This window comes from Taurulus bubalis (assembly GCF_910589615.1).
Source record: "Taurulus bubalis genome assembly, chromosome: 7".
Lineage (NCBI taxonomy): Eukaryota > Metazoa > Chordata > Actinopteri > Perciformes > Cottidae > Taurulus > Taurulus bubalis.
In genome coordinates, this window is record NC_136595.1 from 20,549,038 (window position 1) to 20,576,904 (window position 27,867).

Genomic DNA, 27,867 nt, shown 5'->3' on the forward strand with positions numbered 1-27,867 from the left:
CACTAAAAATGAATGAATGGTTCACCAATTTAAAAAAGAGCCCCCTCCCTTTTACCGACAGGGAGGTATATAATACTAACGACAGTGGATCCGGATTTACAAAAGAAAAACAAATCCTGAATCAAGACAGAGAAAAGTTTTCAATCTAAAAAGGACGTTCTCTTCTCTGAAATAAGGGGAAATACAGGGATTTGCTACTGTTTACACAGAAGAGAAAACTCATTTAAACAACCACAACAAACAGAAAGAATATACAACAAAGAGGAAGCCTGCATTATCACAGGAGCTTCCAAAAAACTCATGAACATTTTCATCATTTCATTTTTGTAATACATAGGCAACATTGGCTTATAGGTCCAAAGTTATAATATAAGCCATTTCTAGTTCAATTTGTTTGATGGTTTGTCGGTTGCTTTGTGTTCCGGTTGGAGTTTGAGTTTGCTGTGTTGGATGGCTGTAGTAGGGTGGTAGTGGTAGTGACTGAAGGGGCTAAGGGACGGGTGGATGGGGGGGAAAGGTTGGGGGCAATTTGGGAGCAGACAAAGTCGCGGGGCAACTGCTTTTATCTGTTAAAGTTCAGGACTTGTGTGTCTTGTTAGTCTTGAAGGAGACTTGCAAGACGCGGTCGCCCAACCTGTAGCCGTTGAGACTGGCGATGGCCATGGCCGCCTCGTCGTAATTTGTCATGGTGACAAAGCCGAAGCCTTTGCACTTATTGGTGTTGAAGTCACGGATCACCTTGACGTTGTTGACTGCACCGAAGGGCCCGAACAGCTGCCAGAGCACGCTCTCATCCGAATCTGGCGACAGGTTGTACACGAAGATGCACCAACCGGTGCCCGTGTGCCCAGGGATGTTCATGCCAACCAGGCTGGTCATGCTGTCAATGGTGATGGGGGAGAACCTGAGAGGAGAGGGAGAGCAGAAGAAGGGGAGAGAGAAAAGAGAGAGTTTTAACTGAACAGGCTCAATTACACAGTTGAACAAAAATGTTCTGCATCTAGTACATGAAATGGCCATAAACTGGTGAAAAACCTATCTCCATCTACCTAATCCTCCTTCCAAATATACAAACTTGCCTTGACGCTTAACTTTCTGATATGCGACTGTCTATAGCCATGATAAATAATAAGCTTCATCTTTTAAATCTTTACAGTGCATGGTTCAAACTACAAAAACTGATCTCCAAGCTAATTACACAACGTCAGATCAATTGGGATGCATATGCATGGGTGCTTATTGAATGTGCATGTTCATGTCTAAATGCAAAAAGTTTGTCTGCGTGTTTGCATAGCTGCTGCTAAATGAGCTGCAGGTCTGAAAGGAATGTAAGGAGTGACGACAGCGCGGAGCTGTGTTTCCGCTTAAGGAGATGCAGATGAAGGTTCTCTTTTTTTGTCCCTGAGTGGCTCCTTTAGGAGCTAAATTGCAGGAAGTTGTTGAATTAAACCGTTTCTAGAAATCCATCGAAGATCATGCACCAGCCTGCTAAATCTGTTCTCATTCGCCTCATAATCTTCTTCTTTTTCATGTGATGCAAGAGATTTGAATCCTCAGTTGACTTCACTTAATTGCCTTTCCGCTCAAAGGAAAGGGAAAGGAGGGAAAAAAAATAATCACCACTTTTAAATAAAAGGTAAATGAGATAAAAAGGATCATTTCTTGTGCCACCTCTCTCCAAGAAACGACTATAGGCATTATTGGGTGTGCTTTAATTGAGATTTCCGCTTTGCTGCAGCTGTCTCGGAGAAGGCTGCTTCCTTAACGAAAGAGAGGGAGGGGAGAGGGAGCCAACTAAATGGAAAATGGAAGCACTTTACAGCCCAGTGGCATTAAGGTACAAAGTGTATTCCTCCCACTCCTACCGCAGTCTGCAGGGTGTTCTGTTCTATTCCAGAGCTGGTGGCACTGATCGATAGCACTGCCTGCTGCTCAGGGCCCCCACTCGTCTCACTCTCTCCAGCGACTATATATGGCCGGCAATCACTGCGACCTTCCTGCTTGACTTTGGTCATGCAGAGTTTGCTTCTGGCCATTGTAGTTGCCTTGGACGCTAATACAAGCCGAGGATGGTTTGCTTATTGTTAGTGAGCGCTCTATTTTTTGTCTACATGAAGTGAGATAAAAAATGGATTATATTTGTGTGTATTTCTGTCTGATAAGATGCATTAGATTATAGTAGCCTGTCATAAATATATGACTGAGATAACAGGGGGGTTTCATATTCATTAAAGGGTTGCTGCAGCAGAAAACTGTATTATAACGCGTTCCCCATCCTTTGCTACTATTTTCTCCAGTATCAAGAATCTTTACTGGCTTCACCACATTGAGGCCTTGTCTGACATGCTCGGTTGCCTACAAGCCTCTCCTGCTGGGCTCGGGGGAAGAAAAAAAAAACTTGTGGTGATTTATATGCAAAAGCTGAAGTATGTGAGGAGGTTTGCGAGCGTGTGGCGGTTTGGAGGCTGGGTAACACTGCCACTGCGGGAATGTGGAGATGCGCGTGTCTGTATGCACATGTGTCTGTGTGTACCCACCAGAGCGGGACCAAACACTAACCAATGTTACAGACGAGACCAGGGGTTGCATAGCAACAGTGTAGCTGACCAGATATCTATTCTGTCCTTTCTAAAGCCAACCATCTCCAGCTCTTAAGACCTTTCTTCTCTTTCCTTTCAAATAATAACCTCAGATCACTGAAAAGCACTTCTAAGTTGATGGCATGCTTTGCAATCAGAACGGCTGAATCAGACACTATTTTCACCTTCCTGAAATTATGTAGAGACTCAGAGTGAGACTGCAGCGCTTGTTGGGCTTAAACAGCTTTTCAGGGGAACTTGTTAAGGGAACATTTCTCTCAGGATAAAACTTTATCTCTGTTTGAGTTGCTAAACTGCCTTCAGATGATGTCCCCTGTGCTTGCAACATGCAAGATGGTACGGTCAGCACATTAAACATCTATCACCACAGTTCCACCACAGCTCAGGGTTATGTAAGACCTATGGTAGCGAGAAAGCAAAATGAAACAGGGAGGCGAAAGGAAGGAATTTGAGCAGAGCCGTGCCGAGCAAAGCTGGAGCTGTCTGCAGTGAAACAGCATTTCCTGTTTCCAGCAGGGATCCAGGTTCATCGAGCCTCATCCGGTGTCCTCGCTGAACACTTCCTCACCTCAATTAAGGCAATATGTAATTTTGTCATGGCTTCCACTGTACATATGTACCTCTATGTCATAAAGGTTTGTGTACATACTTGATAGTGGATGTATAGGTTGTATTCTAACGATGTAGTGAGGTAATACCTATATAATCAAAGTGATGAATTAAAGATTTTAAAGACTATTCCCAAGCAATAGCTGAAGAGTGACAAGGCTGGAGAACCTGAATCCGGTAGAAGAAAAAAAACACACCTAGAAATTAAGAGTGTTACACCAGAGAACAAAATCCATTCAGTACACAGAAACAACCCCAAAACAATCCCAACAACACCAGCACTTGTCATAATCAAAACAAAGCAAATTCATCACCACTGAAAACAAATACTTTTTTACACCTTAAGTGATTGGTAATGTTTTAAAACCAACTTAAGCTTACGAGAAAACAACCTAAACAAATCAAAGAACCGAAAGATGCAATTGACCTTGAACAAATGGTCAAACGCAAAGTGACTGCAAAAATACAAGAAAATGTAAACTAATAATAATTTAAAAAAAGAACAGAAAAAAAGATATTGAAAAATCATTGAGTCAACATGGACATCTGGCATTGGGTGAAGTTTTTAATTACCTCTTTACGCCATAGGCCATATTAAGCAAATTGTCCAGCCTGTAAAGAGAAGGAGGGTTCTGGGGTTAATGGTGGGCAGATGGTCGACTCACTCAATGGAACTAATGTTAAGTCCCTGTAGGAACTGCATGGTCCTCCTCACTCAAGAACAAACAAACCCATCTATAGTTGGCCCATTACACTGAGGAGCCTCACCAGAAAATGCTAGCATCAGTTAATGACGCTACAGTACCATCAGCATGGCGTAGCCGCACTAGCTAATGCCAGAGCAGAGAGTTACGGGTGCTTCGACATTACTGTAGGTGTGACTGGTTAACTGTGATACGATACTAGAGCAGTGGACACTTACAGGCACATACAGAGCACTAATGGCGGCGGGGCGTGAACATGGCATGTTACACGGCTATGCTAGGATGCTAGGCTAGCCATAGTGCTATGCAAGGGCAAATCATCGGTTTACTTTCCATGCAGAAATTGCATGTGGGTATCCATAGAATTTATGCCACCACACTGATGGTTAATTAGAAGATGGAGAAAAGTATCTTTTCATAAACTATGGTCTTTAATTAGTGTTAACTCAATTGAGAGAACACCTGAGATGACAGGGAACGATCCAGAGTTCTGTCAGTGTAATGGTTTGGCATTTGAATGATGGTGAGTGAGAGAGGTGAGGATGATAAGTATGTTTTCTATGAGGCGGAAGAACAAAAACACAACTGAACATTAAACTAGCCGTGAAATTGCGAATGACTGTCTTTGTGGTCGGGGTCAACCTGTTAAGTGCTCACGGGTCAGGTGGAATGGCTGAGTGTTAGTCAGAGGGTGTCCTCTGTCTAAAAAGGTTAGGTTTTTGGGAAATGTTGTGGTTTTATATTAACTTGCCCTGTGAGCGACAACCAGTCAGCCAGGGTGCAGTTTGTGTGTGTGGGTGTGTGTGTGTGTGTGTATGTGTGTGTGTGTGTGTGTGTGTGTGTGTGTGTGTGTGTGTGTAGTTTAAGAACCCAGCGGGCTGTGTGTGGGTCTGTTTGTGAGCCGGACTTCAGAAACCTGTGGGCTGTATGAAATGTCGGCCCTCTTGGATGGATGCAGTGTGGTTGGTGACTCAATGACCTTCATTCCTCACTTGGGTCTGGCCTGTCTCATGTCTTATTAACTCCTCTGGCCTAATGGACAAGGGCCACGGCTTATTGAGCAACAGCTGCCTAGTGACGCCTCGTCCCTCTTGAAAACACTACAAACTCTCTGACTTTGCCTTGCCTACGCAGGTTGTTTCTCCTCATCTTTTTCAGGCAACAAGGATTTGCTTTCTTGCAACACAACTGCTAAATGGTATTAAAAATGTTATTGGATATTTAGTTTCGATCACAATATAATCCTGGTGACTACTCCAATACTCCAATTACACCATTTAAACACTACATTAGAGTTTTCTCACATACAAAACACAGAACTTAATTATTATTCTATTTCAATTAAGAAAGCAATTAGGTTTTGAATGCTTTTATTAAATAACTTGTATAATATTAATCACAATAATATTTATATTGATCATTTAAAATTATATTTATATTGCATGTTAGAGATAAAAGATCAGAAGTCTTCTAATCGGGGACAATTAAACACTGGTATGCCAGGTAATTGTAGTTATCTAATGCATTAGGAAGGATCAGGACGGAAGAGCACTGTAATAACCTGTGCTCCAAAATGTTATTTTTATAGTGACTAACAAGTGGCTCACATTTATGTTTTTTATATTTAAATGCATTGACATCTTTACAATGTCTAAATAAAGTAATATATTTTGAAAACAGCTGTATTACGTTTTGTAACCTTTTTACATTTGATATAAACCATCTGACTACATTATAGGCCTACTTGTTATCTGGGTTAAAAGTGTGTCTGCATTGTAGCACTTTTCTCTCAACATTTCCAAAATGTAGGATATACAGAATCATTAAAGCAGTAATTAGCCCATTACGTGGGAAGGGAACATGCAGGCTGCTTTGTGGGTAAATGAGTCAATTGGAAAGGGTGCTCAGCGGAGAGGTGCTCCAGGCCCGGGAGCACGAAGACATCTGCTGGCTGCCGGGCCGTTGGGCCACAACAAAACAACCTTCTCTCTCTCTCTCTCTCTCTCTCTCTCTCTTTCTCTCTCTCTACCTGTTCCTCTCGCACATGTACGAGCGCACACTGATGCACACTCACCACGCAAACCCTCTGCCAGCTTTTAACACTGCCTCTCCAAGCTCAATATAAACAATGGGGCTTTTGTGCTTTCTCTCAATGCATGTTAATGGAGGAATGGGTGTTTTTGTCTTCCTTTTTTTTTAAACAAAAATCTGTTCAATTAAAATTGGCTCCTGCCCTGGATATAATAAGGCTAATTTGCTAATTAGTACCATTAGTTAACAACAGAGCATCGGAGACAAGGGCTCGGTGTACTGCGTGTTGGTTATGTTTGCTTGTCTCGGAGAGGGACCATATGTGCACATTATAGATAAACCATGTGATGTAGTCACACAGGATTGATGCGAGTGTGATTCTATTTTTTACTTGGGTCTCAGCACAAACTTGTTAAGTATGTGAAACACGTTTTACAATCTGGAATAGATTGCAGATTTACGTTTAATTTTGTTTCAGGGATACATCAGTCGATCATTTTTGCCTCATTATTTTATTCATAAAAAGTAGTTTTAGCTTCTTAAAACACACTAATATTACATTTAGATTTAATTTAGTCTCTTCAAGGTGTAAACAGGAAAAACAACGGCTCAGGGATATTACATCAAGTACATTTCTAACTTCTACAGTGTTGAGGTTTTAGTGGAGGGCCCGGGAGCAGAGATGGAGCACAGAGCCACGGAAGTGTCCTGTGGTTGTGAGTTGTGATGAGAAGCGACAGCTCTCCTGCGGAGCCTGTAAATTGGCTTGGCGTATCACAGACACACAGCCACGCTACAGCGCTCAGGTGTCACACCAGGGAAGCCGCTCCGGAAGAAAAATACCTTCCAAGCTCTGACTTTGATAGAGAGTAAACAGCACGACCGGCTTAGTGTTATTGAAAGAGAGAGGAAATTGTATAAGCACACATTCTCTCTCCAATTCTGAGACATTTCTGTTGGATCGGATGATGGAGCGTAATATCACACAATCACCTGTTTCTGTCTTGTGTTTTGGTGGGGTGAAAGTTGACATGACCTCAATAAAGTGAGCCCAAATCATCTGCAGGTGTCATATATAACATAAATGTAAATGTATAGTTTGCGTAATTAGTGAGCGACTGGAAATGATCAGGGTGGATGCAATATATATATATATATATATATATATAGTGTGTCAGCCATTTTCTGTATTGTATTGTATCATGTATTGATAGCTTGTATTGATAGCTTGTTGTGGAAATACATGACCTGGGCAAAAGACAGCTTTAAGGTATTTCATATGCACTCAATTTCATCAAATTAAATGGGTTAAATCCAAAATCCTTAAATTAGCTTTGGCATCACTTGTTTTAATTTGTCCTTTAGTCATTGGATGTAAGACATTAGTCTTTCTTAAATACCTTCCAGCTTCTAATGCAGAGACTTTAGCAGTATGTAATACTATAATAATAAATGATGTTTTTATTGGCAATGTATTTGAAGTGGGTCAAACTACAAAAATAACATGATGGTTCATTGAATCACTGTGACCATATCATGCAGAACGATGGCTTTCAAGTAAGAAAGACAAAGATGCTTTTGTTTGATAAAGAGTTCCAATATTATTATCCAAATACATGTTTCTGCCCAGTCTACTCTGGGAATATTCTGAGAAGTGTTGACAAGATGGCAGCATGATGAAATGAGGGGAAATACGTAGTTGTGAACGACAGAACCCCACAGTCTCTTGTGAACAGTTCCTCTCTGATCCGGGTGGACCCACACAGAGCGCCTGATTTATTGACACCTGCACCAGGTGCAGAGCTCGCACCTGCTGCTCAAAAGGGGGAAGCATTTGCTGAAATATATGATCACAGGAGAAAAGTTGCATCACTGACGTTGCTATGACTCATGCGCTCTTTGTGCGGGCGTGACATCACCTGTTCGAACATCGTCAATTGCATTTGGTGCAAATGCTTTTCCAAATCTGGCCTGTTGTTTAGAACAGATGTGTTTCCTTTATTAAACTAATTTATTGTTACATTAACCAGGAATAATTGCTATCAAGTCTGAGACTGATGACATTAATCATCCACATATGAAATAGGAATCCTGTTTCATCAATCAGACCCCATTAGAGGCCATACCTGTTTCAGAATTCATGTTCTGATGTATAAACTACTACCGTTTATAAAGTTTGCTGATAAATTGTTACTTGCTTTCCTTTGAGCTTAACTTGAACACTTGAACTTGGAGATTCCCAACCTTCAGGGCAGATGGCCCTAGTGACCCCATTCTTATTCTACATCTTATTATGCCGATACGGCACTTTGTTACATCATGATGTCTGTGGCATAGAGCTGGGAAGTAGGAGGAGCTGGTTCTTGGAAGTCTATTTCCCATGCTGAATCCCCATTAAAAGGCAACAAGGCTATAGGTTTATGTTGTAGCCATTAGTTTTAAGTATTACGTCGTAATTTCTATGTAGTAATAAGTACAACAGAACTAAATATTTAAGCTAGAAAAAAATGTATTTAACAAAATTCACCTTGGGAGACATAATGAATTTCTCACCTTATGGTTTATGTCGCCTATACAAGCCAACATCTTTGACATTTTATCAAAGAACCAGATATTTTCAATCATGTCCACACTTTTCCTTCTTGAACCAGGGGCACCTGAAATTGGCCCTCCCACTTTGCAACTCTATGACACATTCTAAGCTGTTCATATTTCTTGTGAAGCAGGACTGCTTTCACAAAATGACTGAACAATGGAGTCCAGTCACTTTAAATAGGAATTTTGATGAAGTCACCAAATGAATCAGGAAACCGTACACTGGGTCAGCTCCCAAGGTTGGGAAACTCTGCATTACACATCTTTGGTACAACTCTACCTGAACCCTCTCCCACCTTATCCTGTCTCTTCCCTACCCTATTTTCCCCAGCACTCACCTGAACCTCTGAGCCTGGTGGTGGAGGGGGCCTGGGTATCGGCGGTTGGGGGACTGGTAGAGTTGTGACAGGAGGGCTTGGCTGGTCTTCTGGCTGGGGTTGTTGGCGAACTTGACCGTTATGGGCTCGGCGGCCCCTGTTGGCTTCTGTCCGTTCAGGCCCTTGATGGCCTCCTCAGCCTCTATCCTCTTATCAAAGCGGATGAAGCCCACACCTCGGGAGCCACCTGCGGGGCCAGCAGATCAAAAACAAACACGAGCCCCTTTTACTTTACAGGGTTTAGACACAACATCCCTTCTGAGCCCATACATTTCCACTACGTGTTTGGCTCATTTTTGTGTTTTTCCAGTCCAACAATGTGAAAAACAATTTTTCCAAGTAGTAGTCTTTTACATTTTTTTTTTACATCCCCTGAAACTAAACCTTGTGCTGCATTTACAATGATATGCAGTAGGTTTGGAGAAAGAGGGAAGACAGAGATGAATAGTATAATAGTAACTCACACACCAGCCGTAGACTGTATCGTGGCATTTGCCCTGAGTCTGGTTAAAGCCACACAATCCATTCTTCCACCATACTAGCTGCAGTCACAGTCAGCCGTACACACGCTCTTCATGCATTGTTCTCAGTGACATTTGAGCCGTCTCCTTGGAGATATTTTTTGACTGCCACCTGAGAGGAACATTAAGATGCTGTGCTTCGCGGGAGGTACTTATTGGTGTCTGTGAATGCTCCGTGTGTGTTACTGACTGTATATATAGTAAATATATGTATGTGTAGTGCATGTGCGCACTGGTATCTATTAATGGATGCTGTGCCTTGTTTTAATGAGGCTGCCTGGATGGCCCAAAGGATGCTCGCCCAGTGACAGCAGCACTCTGCCGAAGAGACTATTTACATAATACTGTGTGCACACAGGCATGTCTGCGTGACGGAGACTGAATAAAAGAGAGGCAGTGAGAAAGAGGGGAATTTTGTGTTTGAGCATCATTGTGTGCAGTCTCTTTCTCACACATAAAAACCCTCCTTATTGTTGTTCCACATTTTTGTACATGCCAGCCCTCTCCCCAGCTCTTTTTTTATACTTCCTGCTGGATTGTCTCATGGCGCTTGCTCCCCTGAATTCTTATTCGGAGCAGCACCTTGACCATCTCACTCCCCCTTTTGTTCTTTTTCTTTCTCTCTCCAGGACACAGGCAGCACAAGGTTATTTACTTTCCAGCCAGGCGTCGAAATAAAAAGCCACTCTTTGAAGCGAATCATTGATTAAACATGTCTTGTATATTTCAGGTGAAGCTTATTATATTTACTTTGTGTTCCACCTGCCCTCAAATGAATTTACTGATGTTTGTATTATTAAAAAAAACTGTTTCAATTGGGGAAAAAAATCGGGCTGAAATGAAAGATTTTAGAAATACAATTTGCAGCACACAGTGTATTTGTCTTTAGAAGGACTAAGTAGCTTATTTTCACTTTCTCTGCAATTTTCTCGCCTTTCTTAAATACTGGAAGCATTGAAAAAAACTGTAAACTGTAGTGATCACTGTCCTCCTGCAGCAGTAAACAACTTTTAGGTGCGATGGGAACGGAAATAGGCAAAACCTAATAACGATGACCAATTAGTTTGTAGTTCAGGTGTGTAATAAAGGTTCTGAATCTGCAACGAAGACACAAAGGAACACTCTTCACTGACCACCCACACTCTGCTCTGCATGGACCCAAACAAAAGCATTTGCCTTCCGCCTGTTGGATGATCTCATTAACTGCTATTCAGTGTAAATTATTCAGTTTTATTCTTTGTTTTTTTTTTACCTATCTGGCTCCTTCTCCCCTGACAGACTTTCACAATTTCCCCTTCCTAACTTCCTCTTGTGCCAACTCTGTACCTGTACATTTTAATTAGCTTGTCAAAGCAGAAAAATAACAATTCTAATGGGATCTACACAGCGCAAACAATAACCAACGCGGTTCCTCTGGTTTTGTTCATTTATTGCTGTAGTTGTCATGCATGTGCTGTATGTGAGGTAAAATGGAGGTCACTGCTGTGTCTTTGGGGAGAGCTGTTTGTAAACTATCGTCGGTAAACTGGATTGGTAAGACTTTTTTTTAGATTTGAAAAATTAATAAGCATAAAAACTCATCCAAGACCATGCTTCACCTTGATATTTGGAATCGGCCCAATTTCACAACTGTCTACTGCTGCAAGGCACTTAGCGACTCCAAAAGGCTTGCTCAAGGGCACCTCAGCGGTAGTTAAGGAAGAGGAGAGCATCGCTCGCTCACTTTCTCCGCTGAGACGAGAGGGGGGAAGAGAGGACTGTATTCGTCCTTTAATCCTCACACTTGTTTGGCATTGAGCTGCTCCTAAGCTGGTTCTGGCTGGAGGGCCTCTGGACAAATGCTTGGCATACTGATGAAGGCACGGCAAGGCAAAAACACACACACACATACACACAAACACACACACACACACACGCACGCACACACATACTTAAGTGACGACTTGAAGAGGTGCTATTGAGAATGAAGTGTGAAAAGAGCAATAGAGATGTCCGTGATCATTTGCAATCCTCCGTGACCGATTGCGGGTGTTTATACGTGGGAGAGGTTTAACATTTTTATGTGTTTGCTTTTGTTGTCTCAGTGAGCACAAGCTACTGTTGTCCTTGAGTTTGTTAAAAAGCATTGTAAGGAGGTGAGGTGGTGGTTGATTGACCCCATCACGCATACGTTTACAGTGTGTGCATTACCGGCAAAATGCGTCTACAGACTATTGTATCCAGCACAGTGTAGAGCAGTCTGGAGATAAAACACAATTCACTTCTTTAAGAATTCAATGTGGAATATGAGTAAGCCACTATCAAGAACGCTAGTTTCAGGGAGGGAAATGTAACGTATGTTCTTTGGCTGAGAGGCAGAGTAGTGTAGTCACAGTGAAGGTTGTGCCGAGTAAAGTCTAGTTTATGGTTCTCCGTCAGGTCGACGGCGTAGCTACGCGTCGCGTTGACGCGGACCGCAAGCGCTGTGATTGGTCCTCTCAGAACGTCATTTCCGGCAGTTGCTTTTTCCCAGCCTTGACCGGTTTAGTGGTCGTACAGACCACCTCCGCAAACGTCTTCTCTGTTGCCTGCGCTTCAACATTTGCAATATAAGCATTTGCTCTTCAATATTGATGAGCTCCAACTTTAATGCAGCCGCTCCAACTTGGTCGCCATTGTTTACTGTGACCGGAATTCGGCTATAACCCCTGAAACCACACAGCCACACAGGCACACCCCCCTGGCGGCATGGCGGTTAATTGCAGAGCAACGTGGTCCCTCGATGCAGAACTTCGAATGCTTAACGACGGCGTCACGTCGACGGCGTACCTACGGCGTCGACGTGACGGAGAACCATAAACTAGGCTTAACACTCCTGCTTACTCAGTTCAGTGTTGCTAGAGATCAATATGAAGGAAAAATGTAATACAAATATCTAATGGTGAAATGATGTGTGATCTAACGCATAATGTAGGTGTGCAAGGTTTGTGACAATGTAAAAGCAACCGGCATCAACCACCATTGATTTGTCTGCTTTGATCTGACCAGCCACTAGTTTCTTTTCCCTTGATTTTTGCTTTGCTTATTTTTCTTTACCAACCTGTAAAATGTGTCTCAATGTGTTAAGAAAAATAATGACACATTTTTTATTTTTTATGATAATGTATAACAGTAGAATAAACAATTAAAATTGAGATTAAAAATGTATTTGACTTTTGATTCTAAAGATGATTCCTCACATTACTGCTAATGCTAAATGTATCTTTGTATTATGAGGATCACCAGGCTTCACATTAGTGTTTAAAATACTCAATAACTGTATTTATGTCTAATGTGGTCTGAAGTTGTCACATCAAATCAAATCAGCAATACAATACAAATGACTGGAAGACACAGCAGGATGGAATATTGTTATGACTTTTATCTTGGATGGTTTTCCAGCATTAGTTTGTTCTATATTTATTTTCTTACTGATGTATCCTACAAAAAAAGTGAAACAAACTGTCTCTCAATACTGTCTGACTTTCCTCCCTACTTTCGGGAACAACCCTATTTTATAATCACGTTCATCACTAACTCTCAAACGTGTGATGACATAATGATGGTGTAACATCTGGAGCTGCTCCATAGACAATGAATGGAAGAGTGATCTTTATGGACCCACAGTAGAGTTATTTTCTTTTTATACAGCTAAATGAGCTTAACTCTAACAGAAAAAAGCACCCATGTACTCAGAGCATTACCCTGGGTGCTCTCAGTGTCGTCTGTAACCTCTTTCTACTCGTTTTCATTGTCTATAGAGTAGTCCCACACTTTATACTTGATGACATCATACATTTGTTTGAATTTGTAAAATGGGTGTAGTTCCCCTTTAAGCCCCTCTGTTCCCACTGATGACAGAGCATATCTTAAAAGGTGGCTCATAAATGTATAGTTTCGTATTTTGAGGGAGCCCTTCTAGAGCTTTTGATGGACACTGTTTTCAATATAGACGTTTTATAATCCAAGTAATATTTACAGCAGCAGGGCGGTGTATGTGGGATTGAATCAAAATAAACTACAATTACCATGTTAACGGTACTGAATGAACCCAGTGTGGCAGGTGTGGCTCATTGTTGTGTTTTTGATAACTGCACAACAATGGAAGTCTATGGCGGAGAGGAGCAGGCTCGGCTGCATGGGCAATGATATGATCAATTCATTGTTGCATTTGTTCTTTTTCTCTTTTATTGGAAAAATCAAAAAATCAAGAAGACCACCAGCCTTATACTGGTATTTATAGAAAAGAAAAACTACTCGCAGATGAAATTAATGAACTAGTTTGAAATGAGTGTGGATTCGTGAAGCAGATTATTCAAAGTGTGTTCCGCTGTTTGTGTATTACCACTCTGTCATGCCATATTAATGTTGTAAACCTTGAAGAGAGTTTATTTTTCTCCCATTAAACATTATAACAAAAACAAACTTGCAATCTACGACGCAAGCTGCCAGTCTAGGGAGTCCAACCTAATGACTGTCCTTTCAACCAGCCCCAGAGGCCTCAGCTACTTATCAACCGCCAGCCAGCCATACAGGCAACATTAGAGCACAATGTACTTACGAAGGTACAGCAATCTGTCTTTCTCACTCTCTCCCTCTCTTCTTCTCACTCTCTTTTTCTGCTCTCCCTTTCCTCCACAGTAATCAACAGCGGCTTATGTAACCCTCTCTCTACCTGTGCTTATCTCTCCCTAACACACACCGACAGGCACATTGGCTGCCTTACTAATAACACGCTACCTCAATCTGGGGAGGGGGAAACAGAGGTAGAGAAATCAGGAGACGAGAAGCAAGTGCTGTGGGGGAGGGGGGGGGGGGGGGGGGGGGGGGGGGGGGGGGGCGAGTGCAATGCAGGAATGGAAAGGAGAAAGGGAAAAGTGGAAATGGGGGAGTAAGGAAGGAAAGGACAAAAGAAGAGAAGGTGATAGAAGAGAATGCGCGGAGATGACGGTAAAAGGATGATGACGATGATGTAGAAAGGAAACAGTGCTTTTCTTGCTTGCCTCTGCTCAAACGCAGCCGATCTTTCTCTAAAACCTACTATAATTTCCCCAAACACTGACTGGCGGGGATAAATGACTCTGAGATACCTGAGAGGAGAGTTGTGAGAAACCTGGATGCTATATAATGAAAGACACACGTTCTGTCTCTCTTTCTCAAACACACACAATGACACAATGCACATCGAGATGCATGAAACTGTAAGCAGGGCAGGCACATGCCCTCACCGAGATAGACGCATTTAATGACGCACATACATAAGCAAAATGTTTTCGGATGCCCGTCCTCTCCGTCTCCCATCTTATTATCTTTTACTTGAGAAACTATATTGTGCCAACTGCATCAAATGATACGACTTGCCATTCCGAAAGACTTACTAATATGGCAGAGGAAGAAAGAAAGCGTATTCCTGCTATCTTCTAATCATGGCGAGGGAAAGAAAGAAAAAAAAGCAATGTCCTTGTTTTAAGTAACATTAGCGTTCCTGGGGTACAGATGGTGTTTGAAAAAGCAGCGCGAGGAGAGGCGAAGAGACTTTGAAGAGTGGAGGTGCCCTGTGCTTTAGCCTCTGTCAGAGCAGAGCTTCAACCATCTGTCTAGTGTGTGTGTGTGTGTGCGTGTATCAATGTGCATATCTGAATGTGGCTGTGTGTGCATGTTTGTCGGCTACCACGGAGGCAGTTGCATTTAGATTATTGGGGGGGAAAGAAAGTAAAGGCAGAGAGACGATGGTACAAGTCAAGGCTGCAGCTCTGCTCGTATTACCTTGACCGTTCTGTTCTCTGCTGCTGGAGCGGCAGAGAACAGGGATTCAGTGTGGTGTCAGTCAGAAGGGGAACATCCATTATTCAAGTCAAGAGAGGAGCGAACATACCAACCGTACAGGGGAAGGGGGATCCATTTGAGATTTGAAAAATAAATTGGGCAAACATGAACGGCCTAAGTACAAGAAGAAGCAAAAAACAAACTGCAGTCTTGTGAGGAGACATCTGGAGCTCCACTTTCATGGCTCTGGAAAGACTAACGCAAGCAGCACTACACGGTGGCATTTCCCTGACCTTGAAATTCATGTTGTTTTGGTGTTTCTGTACCCGGCACAGCAGGCATGACACAAAAGTGGAAGGAGAGGCAAAAGGAGACGGGAGTTTCATGCAGATGAGGCAGCACAGAGAGAGATGCTGGTGTTTTTGTGTTTTTGTGTTTAGTGTTTTTGAGAAAATTGGCTTTGGTGGTGTTGATCTGTTTTCAATGTTACGCACACAAAGGATTTTTGGGCTGATCATTTTGCAGATTTCACCAGTAAGGGCAAACTACATGGTACAGAATAAGACTGAATAAAATAGACAATTTTTATTTAACATATTCCAACCAACAAGAGAGAAGACCAGCAGATTATTGAATAGCATTTACTACTATTTACGACCAACATTGCTTTTAAACTTTATGAAATATTTTCCCTTGGGTTGATGAAATCACAATAGCAAAATAGTAAAAGTATCAGGACAAAAATGGATGTCCAATGTGCAGCCTCCAGCGTAACAAAAGCCAGAAAGGGTGCTGTTTTTATGATAGATAATGTAAAATGTTCATCTTGAGTAAATCATATGTAACTAACGCCAGGCTGCTGCAGAATAGCAGTGACAAATGTCTATGAAACCAATCAGTTATATGTTCCTGGGGAGCCTTTTGACTCTCTCCGATCTGTTTGTGTCTCCTCTAAAAATGCCAAATTGCAAGGGATAACAGCTGTGTGTGCTTCCTGGCTTTCTCCCCAATCTGGCAAAAGTGGTGTTTCAGTTGTGCAACATTAAAACAGCTTTGGTCGAATTTTACAGGCATGAGTCACAAAGCAAGCAATCTCCAAACAATTTTGTCAGCGGTGCCATTATTGTTCCTCGTGAACACCATAACATTTTATAATAACCTTCAACAGAGTCGGTAACGGCACACAACAGTCCTTGTGAAGTCCAAATAAAGAATGTGCAACGCCGTACACACCAAACACGACCGGACTTTCAATACCTCCATAACCATAAATTCAACTTTAAAAGGCACATCATGTGCGTCTGGCAGCATCTTTGCAATGCTGCATGTCTAAGCATTAAACTTCTCAAACACGATCATGTTTCTTTTTTTTTTCAGAATACAACTTGGCAGGAAATAATACCAAAGTGTCTGAAAAGCTTTCAGACATGGACGTCTCATACCAGCTACATTTCAAGGTAACTGAATCTTAATTTAACACTATTTTGATCAGGAACAATCATACAAAACTGCTCAATGCCAAATAATTATTCATTCAGTGTGCAAAAGCACACTTGTTATTAGTAACACTGGCAATCACAATCTTGAGTTGTATGCCATGAACACTTGTGTCTCGTTGCCATGGGAATTTTTCCCATTGCTACCTTCCATCCCACATGAAGGGGAGCTCGGCATCAGTCTTTTCACAGCCGATCCTCACACACACTGAGCAGCAATTTGGTTTCACATCAGGACCAACGTTTGTAGAAGCCAAGTATGTAGATCGATTGTACTTGTACTTGTACATCGATCAGGTCCGCATTGACCTCTGCCCGCATACAGGTCCTGGATGAAGAACTCGGAAGAACCAAATATTGATCCAAAAGCTGTCCCTGATATCATATGTGTTTCAAATTGAGGCTAGCTGAAACCAGCAGTCGGAGCACAAGATCACGGCCTGGCTGCCGTTCCTGAAGGTTAGAGAGAAAGACACAGAGAGACAGAGAGAGAGAAGAGAGAGAGAGAGAGAGAGAGAGAGAGAGAGAGAGAGAGAGAGAGAGAGAGAGAGAGAGAGAGAGAGAATCCGGCCAGAGCTATTTGCACCGCTAAAGAGACAAACTATGCTTATCCATCCAGAAGGAATCAATAGACTCGGGAAGGGATAGAGAAGGCCAATGGGATGGAGGAAGACATGGAGAGATATCCTTGTCAAGTCAATGTTGTGTTCGCTCGCTGAGTCTCTCGGGCAATTTGGTAGTTTGAGTGGATTTAGCTTCTGCTGCTTCGGACTGTGAATGATGCGTACAGCGATGTTTCTAAAGTTCCTTCTTGTCTTTATGAAGAAGAGTGACTGCAGGGAGCATCCTGTTGATGAGGAGGTCGATTAGAGAACAGACTTCATGTTCCCAATTTAGCAGAGCTGGAACTGGGGGATCATCGGCCCATCTGCCGATGGTCACTGGAGAACATCCGCTCCTTCAACAACTTCATGTAGCACTGCTTTCTCTATGTATTTTCAGTCTGTGTATCACTAGTTTCTACAGCCCACTCTATTTCTGTGGACAATGTCAGAGTGTGCCTCAAATCAGCTCCTACTTCAGTAGAAACAGTGAATTGTTGAGTAAATTGGATTTCAGCCACTGATTAGGCTCATAATGCAATAAACATTGGGGCACTGGTGAGTCATTGATGACCTGTGACACAACTTCAAGGCACCACATGATAATGACGTCCTAACAACAACAACAACAACATACAGTATATAGCAAAAAAAATACTGGACCACAAACCAGTCCGACACAATATGCCTGTGTCTCCCTCTTTCTCCATCCTTTCTCTGCCTCTCCTTTCTTGTTCTGTACTTACATTTTTGGCAGTCACAGGAGAGTTTTAATTTGCAGCCCATTTCTCGCTTAATGGCAGCGAGTATGTGGGTGTGTGTATGTGTGTTGTGTGCGTATGCCCGTACAGTAACTGAGAGAAGAAAAAGATGAGTCAATGATGTCGGCAGACTACTCTCAGGGCCCTTCTAAAGTCCTCCATGTTTTTAATCACCAGCAACTCACAACATCTAATTGATCATTAACATTTCTCCTGCTGATCCTTAACCCTCTGGGGACACCTTGCAGAACATCTCTTATTATTATCTTTGCGTCTCTGTGTGTGCGCATGTGTGTGTACTTCAGTTTTAAAGCAGGTACAGTAGGCAGGGTGCTAGTGAGGACAGCAATTACTGTAGTTGAGGGTGTTAGCAGGCTTAGTGTGAAAACACCTCCTTCTCTAAGTATAAAAGAACTGACCAGTGTTGCCCAATCCACTGTCGGCAATCTGCAAGAGAAAAACTGGATGTCTGGTAATGGTTGCTGTAGTTCAAACTTTTTAGGTCAGGTGACGTTTCGATTGAAGGTGGCGACATCTGGCACCAAAGGCCAGCCGATAGCACTTTCCACGAGCACCATTAGATGAAAGAAGTTGGGCTGGAAGATGGTGAGTAATTTAGATTAATTAGGCTTTTCCCCTTAAATTATTTGAAAATGTCTTAAAAATATAACATGGTAAATGAGGAATATATCATTGTAAATATTTGATTTTGCTGCTGTTGTTGACATCAGGGTTTGAACCACCAATGTTTTTTATCCAAGCCTAAATTAAATCTCAGGATGAGAGAAGGAACAACTAAGTTAACTGATTCCATCAACCGAGCATTTTCCTTTGATCTGGGTGCTCATCTTATTCCCAATGGTAGAAGTAAAACCAATGCAGCACTTTATCTGGACACGCTCATGAGAACGCTCTCACTTTAAAATGATCCTCGTGCCAGTCAAGAATGAACACAATTCATTATTCAGTCTCTTGTGAACACAACCTACTCAATGCATGAAAACCGTGCCTTCCTGTGACCAGTACCACCCGTGTCGTGTGGTGCTTTGTTTTATTCATGGCTTGTGGCCGAAGCTGGGAAACAAAAAATCAGATATGTGCATGTGGCTGTGGTTGAACATGTGTGCTTTCGGTGGCTTTGCTGGTATGTTGCGTGCCCGTGTTGCTTTGCAGAGAGTCCCTTGGGTCTATGCAGCATGGTGGCAGGGCTGCTAGGACAGACAGATCTGAAGGAGATGTGCACACTTCCTCTTCATGTGTGTTGATGAGGGTAGAAAAAACCCTTTTTCCCCCTCACCTTTCCCTTCCGTTGGACCCCTCCCTAGCTCTTCCATTGCTTCCTCCCTCATCTCATTTCTTCTCTTCCACGTCGCTGCTCATGCATGCCCTCTGTTACTTGCTTTTTCTTTCCTGTCTGCCTTCCCCCCTGTCTCCTTTTCTCCTCTCCTTTGTTTTCCTTTCCTCTGCTTTCCCCTCTCGCCCTCTCTCCTCCTCCTGTCTCAGTGTGTACAGACAGGCGTGCACTCCACCGCCAGCAGTGATTTATTCTGCTTAGGCAAATGAGTGTGGCTTACAGCATGCTGCTCCCTTTCTGCTTCATCAGTACACATTGCACATAACACTGGAGCAGGTTGCAGCCTGTAGGCACACACCACCCCTGAAATGGATCTAAGAGACACGCTGGAGGGGTTCTTCTGCAATAAAATGGACTGATGTGATTCATTCTTGTGTTTTGGATGTAGTGGAATGTGTAATTGAGCATGTATATTGCACAGCTTGTGTCTCTCATGTAATCACTGTTTTTACAACGGCGCCCTGAGCTGGGGTCATGGACATAAAATCTGCTATTGGGGTCACTTACTCACTCCCTAGTCAATGCTTGGTGGACAATAGGGCTGGGCGATATGGTTTAAATATTTTACAATATTACAACAAATACCTTTTGGATGCTGCTACACGTCAGCTTTAGTTTGGTTGACTATGGGCTATGCGTTTGTTCAAGTACTTCTGCCTTCACGATGTGTTAACACACACACACACACACACACACACACACACACACAGCAAATGTTTTCAGTATGTCATTTTCTGTCAAATTTCATGCGTTTCATGCTCATTTACTTACACTCCTTTTATGCAAAGGTAAAGAAAGGTCCAGTACTCCGACGAATCAACACATTGTGTGTGGATATGAACGATAGAGTTAAATGTGACACTTGAGATTACTTATTTCTAGTTTCAGAGACAAGTGCAGAGATATATGTCACTTCCAGCTGCCATCTTTGTTGGCTGAAGAGAATATGTTGCTCCTTGAGCAACAGGCAGAAATAATATCTTCTTCTTCTTCTTTATTGATTTAGATGCACACAGGTGTGTTTAAGGGATTTACAAATGTGTCAATAGTGATGACTTATGTGGTGCAAACTGGGTATAATAGTATACATGCGCAAAGACATTTAACAAACCATAATTGTTTATAAAAATAAAAAAAAATAATCAGCGTGCATTTGAACAGCTGGACGATATCAGGGAAACTAAGTGTATTGATGTATGCATACAGTGTGTGTGTGTGCTTGTGTGTGTGCTTGTGTGTGTGTGTGTGTGTGTGTGTGTGTGTGTGTGTGTGTGTGTGTGTGCGTGTGCGTGTGTGCGTGTGTGCGTGTCCGTCTGAAAGTGTGAAGAGAGAGGAGGCGCTGCCCCATGGATACCTGTGACTTGGTCGACGAGGATGCGGGAGGTGATGATGCGTCCGTACTGGGAGAAGAGCTGCTCCAGCTCCTTCTGAGTCATTGTCTTGGGCAGGCCACTCACATACAGATTGGCATCACGGATGGAGGCTGAACTGGGTCGTGCATATGACACCTGTGGGGAAAAGACACGGAGTCAGAGGGCTTGTGTAAAGAAATTGGAGCGCCAGTACTGTATAACTCATTAACTTCCTGTGGGGTTTAAATCTAAAAAAGATTAAAGCGTGAGAGGTACAAGGATTTTGGATGTGTGTGTTTTGGATGGGCAGGGGTGCGGGTTATTGGATCCACAGGGAGGAAAATGTGACTGTTTTCTCAGCACACCTTTCCGTGGGGATTATCGTTGTCAGGAAAAGATTTAGCTGCTTAGAACACTGGAGAGATAACACTTGAGTCGCTTGCTGGGGGAGGCGGAGGAAACTTTGTTCCCTTGAGTAAAAACAACAGGTGTTTTACTTTGAAAGGACAGCTCTGGTCACCAGGGGAACAGGATTAATAGTATTAGGACTCTGACCAAAAATACTCTTCATTCACCCAATCGATTCCACCATACTGAGGTGAAGAATGGAAAAAAAGGGCAAGACTTCACATATTGTCTTTTTTCAGTTGGCGATTTGATTTGATTAGCAATGAGCCTAATAGTAAGTAACCAGCCTTTAAGATCTTAACCGAGGGCCTTTAGTCTTGCAAATCCTGCAGACTGATTCAGAGTTTAGTTACATTAAGCAGGTATACAGTACAAGTAAAACCTCCAACATGCTCTCTTCTGCAGAGCATCTGCCATGAATTTCTCAAAGATTAGAACTGGGAGTAAATAGTTTTTTCCTCTGTGTCCCTTTGGATTTTTCTTACCTACAGTATGCTGTGAAAGCACATGCAACCATACACACACACTCATAAAAATGAACACAAGCACATCAAATGCATTACAGTCTTGCCCTTGCAAACTCTCGCCTGGATCTCACAGAGGGAGAAAAAAGACTTCATGTTACTACTCATTGTCACACGCTACTGCTCCTCCTCTTTCCACACACATACAGAAACACTTATCCCCATGTCCATAACACACACACACACACACACACACACACACACACACACACACACACACACACACACACACACACACACACACACACACACACACTTCAACCTTGAGTAATACTGTGGATGAATGTCATCTCTAATGGTGCAAATGGCGAGAACTGGATAACTGGTTATATTGTGCCGTGTGCGGCTCCCAGCAGCAACTCTCCGCCAGTGAACTTTCACTTGTCAAACGTTGTCCCCCAACATCCTCATGTGCAGACACGATTTTGCTCGAGCGAAAGTTGCCTAAATCCCATTACTACTGCTGCTGACTGGAGCAGCTTTCCCTCGCAGTGCTTTCCTTACCTCTGACATGTGGAGACATAAGCCATCAAATAAGGTTAAAGTAAGGCAAATATGGTGGATATGCAGTCATATCCTTACCAACAGCATGGAAATCCTGCTGCACTCTAACGGTGGGAGAAGGGGATTGGGAACATCTGGCTCTCCCCACGTCTCACTTTCCTTTCACACATCCTTTATCTTTGGCCTCTCCGCTCAGCTCCTCTGTCTTCCTCTTCCTCTCTGCATCGCTCTCCTTTGCTGCCTGGATCTTTCCCCCTCTTATTCCTTCCTGCACGCCGCCTCACTAAACCTTTCTCTCTCTTCCAGATTCTGCTGCTTTTTGTTCCTCTTTTTCTCCTCTGTGCAGCGCTCCCTCATTTTCTCCCCTTGTCAGCCAACTCCAGATGTCTAATCCATCAACACCTCCTCAAGCTGTGAGCGCTATTGTGTACAAGTGTGGTGTGGCGCGTGTGTGAAACAGAAGTGTGTCTGTGTGTGGAGAAAAGTTTTAAAAAGTGTGTGAGATTATGTATGTGCATGCATGTCACTGTGAGCTCCTCTCACCTTTGGCATGCTGCTTCCCCTCACACCTCAGAGGGAAAGCAGCATCGCAGCCATCGCTGACTAAATCTGAGGTGTCATGGCGGAGGAAACCGCAGCAGCGAAACCAACTCAAAGGCACTACGGAGACGCACATCGCCTGAGAGCATGTGAATCTCTGGGCCAAGCGTTTCCTCACAAGTGTCGTGGCAGAGACTGGGAAGGGTGTGACATGAAAGAGCGGCAAGCTTAATTTTAGAATTACCATGCTGCCTTTTAATTTACCTTGTTAGCTTGAGGGTATTTCAGTCTGTTGTGGAGAGAGAACGCTGGGAAAGAGGGTAGTGGGAGGGAGGAAATGAAGTGTGAAAGAGCGCCAGACAGAGATGCAGAGTTGTCTTCTGTCATTACGAAGACCGCCTTCATCGGCGGAACAACTTGAGGCAACCTCTTGTGTCATGAGAGTGTGAGTGAGAATATGTGAACTCTGCCTGCTACACTCAATAAAGACCACATGTATTCCATGCTGCGTAAATGACCTTCAACATTTTCCACTGTATGTGGGGAGAAAGCCCACTTTCCCTTTAAGTCTCCATGTTGGCTGAGTTGCTTGCCTGTATTGCAGCGCTCTTATTATCAAGCACAGTGCCGAACGTGTGCTCTCTCATATACACATCGGTTTATTTGGGTCATACAGACACAATAGTTGCTTAGGGAGACGAATCAAACACGTGGACAATACACAAACTGATCCACCCATCAAATCACCACACATCACACATCAAACAATCCAAAATGTTCACACTTGTATTCACTAACACAGCACATGCACTCTTTTTTCCCCCCGTGGCATAAATTAGACAAGGCCGTGCCAGGCAATGCACGTTGTCTGAGGAATAGAGGGATTCTCACAGGGATTGCCTATCTGCTACTACAAGATAATCCCATCCTATTAGATCAGATTAGATTAGATCGGATGACAGAAAGCCAGAATCCAGGGATTACCACGGAGCAACAAATTACTGCCCAGTTTAAAAGCAACAACATATCGGCAGGCACAGATAGTAGAGGATATAAGAGAGGAGAAAACAAGATCAGTGTGAAATCTGATGTGTGTTGCTTTTATATGAAGGCAATAACTTGTTGTCAGTATATTAAATGTTCAGTCTTTAAAACATGTTTAACAATGTTTGGAGAAGGGATTTATCTTTCTTACCTGCACGTTAGTCACACCAACAAAATTCAATAACAGAACCCTCAATTATTCCGGAAAATATGCAGTGATTGATGTGTTTCTTCCCTTTTCACTCTCTATATATAATTTCACCTTTACATTTTGACATTTAGAAAGTAATTAGCATATCGGCCATCGTCACAAGCTTTTTAATGTGTCTCTTTGATTTAAATGGCCTTTTTTTCCTTACTTTTTGAGGCTCATGCATGTTAATCCCGTCTTTCCCTCCAGCTCATTTACAAACAGAATCACTATCTAGAGGGGCTTTGAGAAAGAGGAAAGCCGCCTTATAATTTAAGTTTAGCATGATCTGATATGAAATCTTAGGATTTTTATCAATCATCAAGCAATTGATTTTTTATACTTTTGCAGTTATACTTTACAAATATCTAGCCGTTGAACGATGCTATGTATTTGTATGGGAAGCAACTATTGTGTGTTGTAATTAGGTGTTGTATTGTGTCAGTTACCTTGATCGTTTTGGTCTGAAGTCTGAGTCCATTTAACGTGTTGATGGCTTTCTCTGCGTCCTTTGGATCGATGTAGTTGACAAAGCCGTACCCCAGACTCTGTCCTGAAATGACAGAAAGAGGGAAAGAAAAACTTTTAAAATGGTTGCTCCATTCAGTTGTTTTGTTTCTTCAAATTGCTCACTGACAGCAAGACACCATCTTAATTCATACTCATCATCCATGCTAAAAGATCTGAGGGGAGACAGAGAGACACCCCTCATTATTTTTAAAGAGATGAACACTTTTAAATTTGGAATGCGGTACCATATTTCATATTGACTATTAATTCTCTCTCTCCCAAACATGGCAACTTTTATTATGTTTTTGAATTGATGGTCGTCTACACAGACTGTCCACACCCAGCGGTTTGTGGACAGCTGTTTTGAAGACTCAGCATTTTGGCCGTGACCCTCTTGGTTTTTGCAACCAGAAGTAACACGGGAGGGTCGAGCTAGACAGACATTTCTAGGTGACCAAAATGTTACAATTAACTTTCATGGGTTGAAAACACACTGTGAAAGGGTTCAAGTTCTAGATGAAAACATGGAAAACTCCCAGAGCGTAAAACGAACTGTCAATCACAAGGTGGCCACGCCCTAAAGCATACTTTGCTTATTGTCGATTTTACTTTAAATGGGACCATCATTTATGAATGATGGTCCCAAAAAACTAGAGACCAGCCATAAACTGTGTTTTACAATCGGACTTAATTTTGCAACCCCCTGCTGGCTATTAGAAAGAATACAAGTTTAGCTTAACACTTAAGCACTGGCTTCATTTTTCAGGCCAAATTTGCTGTCTGGTAGTCAAAGAACAAGAAGCTCCAGTTACATTTAGACTACTGATTAATATGGCAGTGTGTTTTGATGACCAGAGTTTGATGCCTTTGTTCCTCCTAAAACTGAAAATGATACCCAGGCCTCGCTCCCGTCCATCACCCTCTAGGGTATCATACATCTTTTCCTTGAAAAATCCTTTGCAACATCTCTTCATCACTACTGACAAGATCACAGTGACTCCTGCCCGGAGCGCCAAGAGTCTTGGTGTGACTTTTGTCAACCATGTGAAGCCTGTTCAGTTGCCACAGCATTGCAGATTTGCACTCTCCAACATTTTATGGATGAGACGGCCCCTTTCCAGATCTGTATACTGTACCCTTACAGAGACCCTTTTTACTACTCGCTATGCAATGACCTAAAAGATCTTCAAACTATCATTCAGGAGATGATCCAGGGCAAATAAAAAGATAAAAACATCTCCACCGGATATTTTACGTCATGATAATAACCTTATGAATAGGGAATGTGCTGACAATTGTTATATTGGTGATCTTACAGCTTGAGGGAATTTACTAGAATTTAGTAATGCATTTATTTAAAAACGCTTAAGATAGAAGTGTCACTGACTGAATGCCTTAAATGGAAATCATAAATTAGCGTCAAATTCTCCCTGAATTATGAGAGTAAAACCAAGACCCAGCAAATAAGTATCACACTGCCAACAAACAACATATTTGTTACTGTCTTTGCATCTGCACAAAAAGAGAGAGAAAAAAAACACCACCCCCATTTCCCTCTAAGCTAAATTGTCTTAGATAGCAGACTCCCTTTGAGTGTGAAGCAGGCCTGACATCTCCCAGTGTTTCCCCGACAGATCAAGCCTTTCAACAGGCGTAGGACTTTAAGCAGACGCCTCCAGCCATCACGGCCTTCAGTCGGCTACTTTTCAACAAACAGCCCCGATCCACTAACGCCACACACAAGCGCGAAGAGAATCCCAGTCAGTTTAAGAGGAGCGGCATGCACACATTCACGCTAATGGGAACAGACAGCGGTTAGTCAGAGACAAAGTGAATCACAAAATATGGAGCATGGCTGTTTCACAAAATAAATACATTTGGGCTATGGATATCACAGCGCAGAAGAGCTCAGCTGCGAGCAGTGGAAGGGCCAGGAGGGACCTGTAGTCCTAACATCAAACAGCTGATGATTTTCTCTTCTTCTCTCCTCTCCTCCCTCTTCTCTTCTGGATTAACTGTGGATTATCAGACGCTCTCTATTGTTAATTAAAAACCTGCCATCCTGGAGAGAATACTGCTATTTTTAACTAACGCTCCTCTCCTCCCCCTCCTCCTCCTCCCTGACTCTCAGCTGACATCAGGTGTTAAGTTTGGCAGTTTAAATATACCTCACACAATCATTCTTTGTGGCGTGTCCTCTTTATTAAGTAGTGAATACACACAAGAGACCACGAATAATAAAGATAAAGAGAACATGTGGCTAAATTAATTAATGTAATCGGTTGAAGTGAAATAATGCATGTAGCTTTATTTTGCCAATAAACCATGATGGGGGGGCCATGAACGGTATTCTAAAATTAGTAGTGTACACAATGCCGATGAATAAAATATTTTAGCAAACATGTCAAACTGTAACTGTTCACAGGCGCATGGAATCAATTTACACTGCCATGAAATTCCAGATGGGTGCCACAGCTGAGAGCCTGCCGCTTGTAGCGCTCCTCTTCCACCCTCGCCTCCCACTTTCCCATCACCTTGGTCACCCCGCTCCCTCATCTTCAACAAGAAATGTGAGGTTCGACAAGCGCAGCTACCAGAGGGTTAGCTGACAATGAAGTGTGCTGGCGAAGAGCACTCATGCAGGGCAATCGAGATGGGCTGGCTGGTGCTTAATGGTACCGAGACACTTGGCACTCATGGAGTAGTCCAGGCAGCCAAATGGGGCCACACTTGCAGCCATGGGCGCTGCCGCTGTGTGACGGGGGCAGGGGAGGGACGGGCCTATATGTGTTTGTTACAACAAATGTAATAATAAACAAATGTGACCATAATAATGTTTTCACTCATGAGCGCGTATGTTGTATGCATCCAGCGCAATTGGTGCATCTGCCGCCCGCCCCCACTTTCTTCTTCACTCCCTATTTGGCAAGGATGAGGGCCTTCAGGCTGGAGGAAAGAGGGTGGGACCAAGCTCGCTGGCTGGTAACAGTCCCCAGGTGAGCGATGAGATGAGGGGAGACGGAGGGAGGCATCTGCCTGCAGCATCAGGAAAGCTCCAGGAGGGGATTCCACCAACCATTTCCAGCCTGCTACGGAGCAGCTAACAGCAGGGAACTACCGCCAGACTGCCTGGCCGCTGCACGGATGGGTGGGGAACGCCAACGCTTCACACAGATGTACACACATGTGCACACACTTGCAAGTAAACATGTAATCACTCAATGACAGAGGCGCACACAAACAAGCGCGAGCGTTAAAGTGAGTCCACGCCGCAGGACAGCGAGGAGTGGAGTGGCTGGCAGCTAACCAGTGAATGCATCATTGTTCATGGGTTGTAGTTTGTATACCGTTAAGTGAACGT

The 27,867-nt window shown here is 42.9% G+C and overlaps 1 protein-coding gene across 2 annotated transcripts in view; it reads right to left on the reverse strand.

The window, feature by feature from the left end:
- Positions 1 to 576: 576 nt before the first annotated feature.
- elavl4 (ELAV like neuron-specific RNA binding protein 4) overlaps positions 577 to 27,867 on the reverse strand; it is a gene marked incomplete at both ends in the record, with an annotated part of 70,049 nt that continues 42,758 nt past the window's right edge. For both annotated transcript variants that reach the window (XM_079220898.1, XM_079220897.1), the window contains 5 exons: positions 577 to 904; positions 3,783 to 3,821; positions 8,878 to 9,103; positions 20,789 to 20,942; positions 24,446 to 24,549. In XM_079220898.1, coding sequence (XP_079077024.1) covers positions 577 to 904; positions 3,783 to 3,821; positions 8,878 to 9,103; positions 20,789 to 20,942; positions 24,446 to 24,549 — 851 coding nt within the window. The remainder of the gene's footprint in view (positions 905 to 3,782; positions 3,822 to 8,877; positions 9,104 to 20,788; positions 20,943 to 24,445; positions 24,550 to 27,867) is intronic.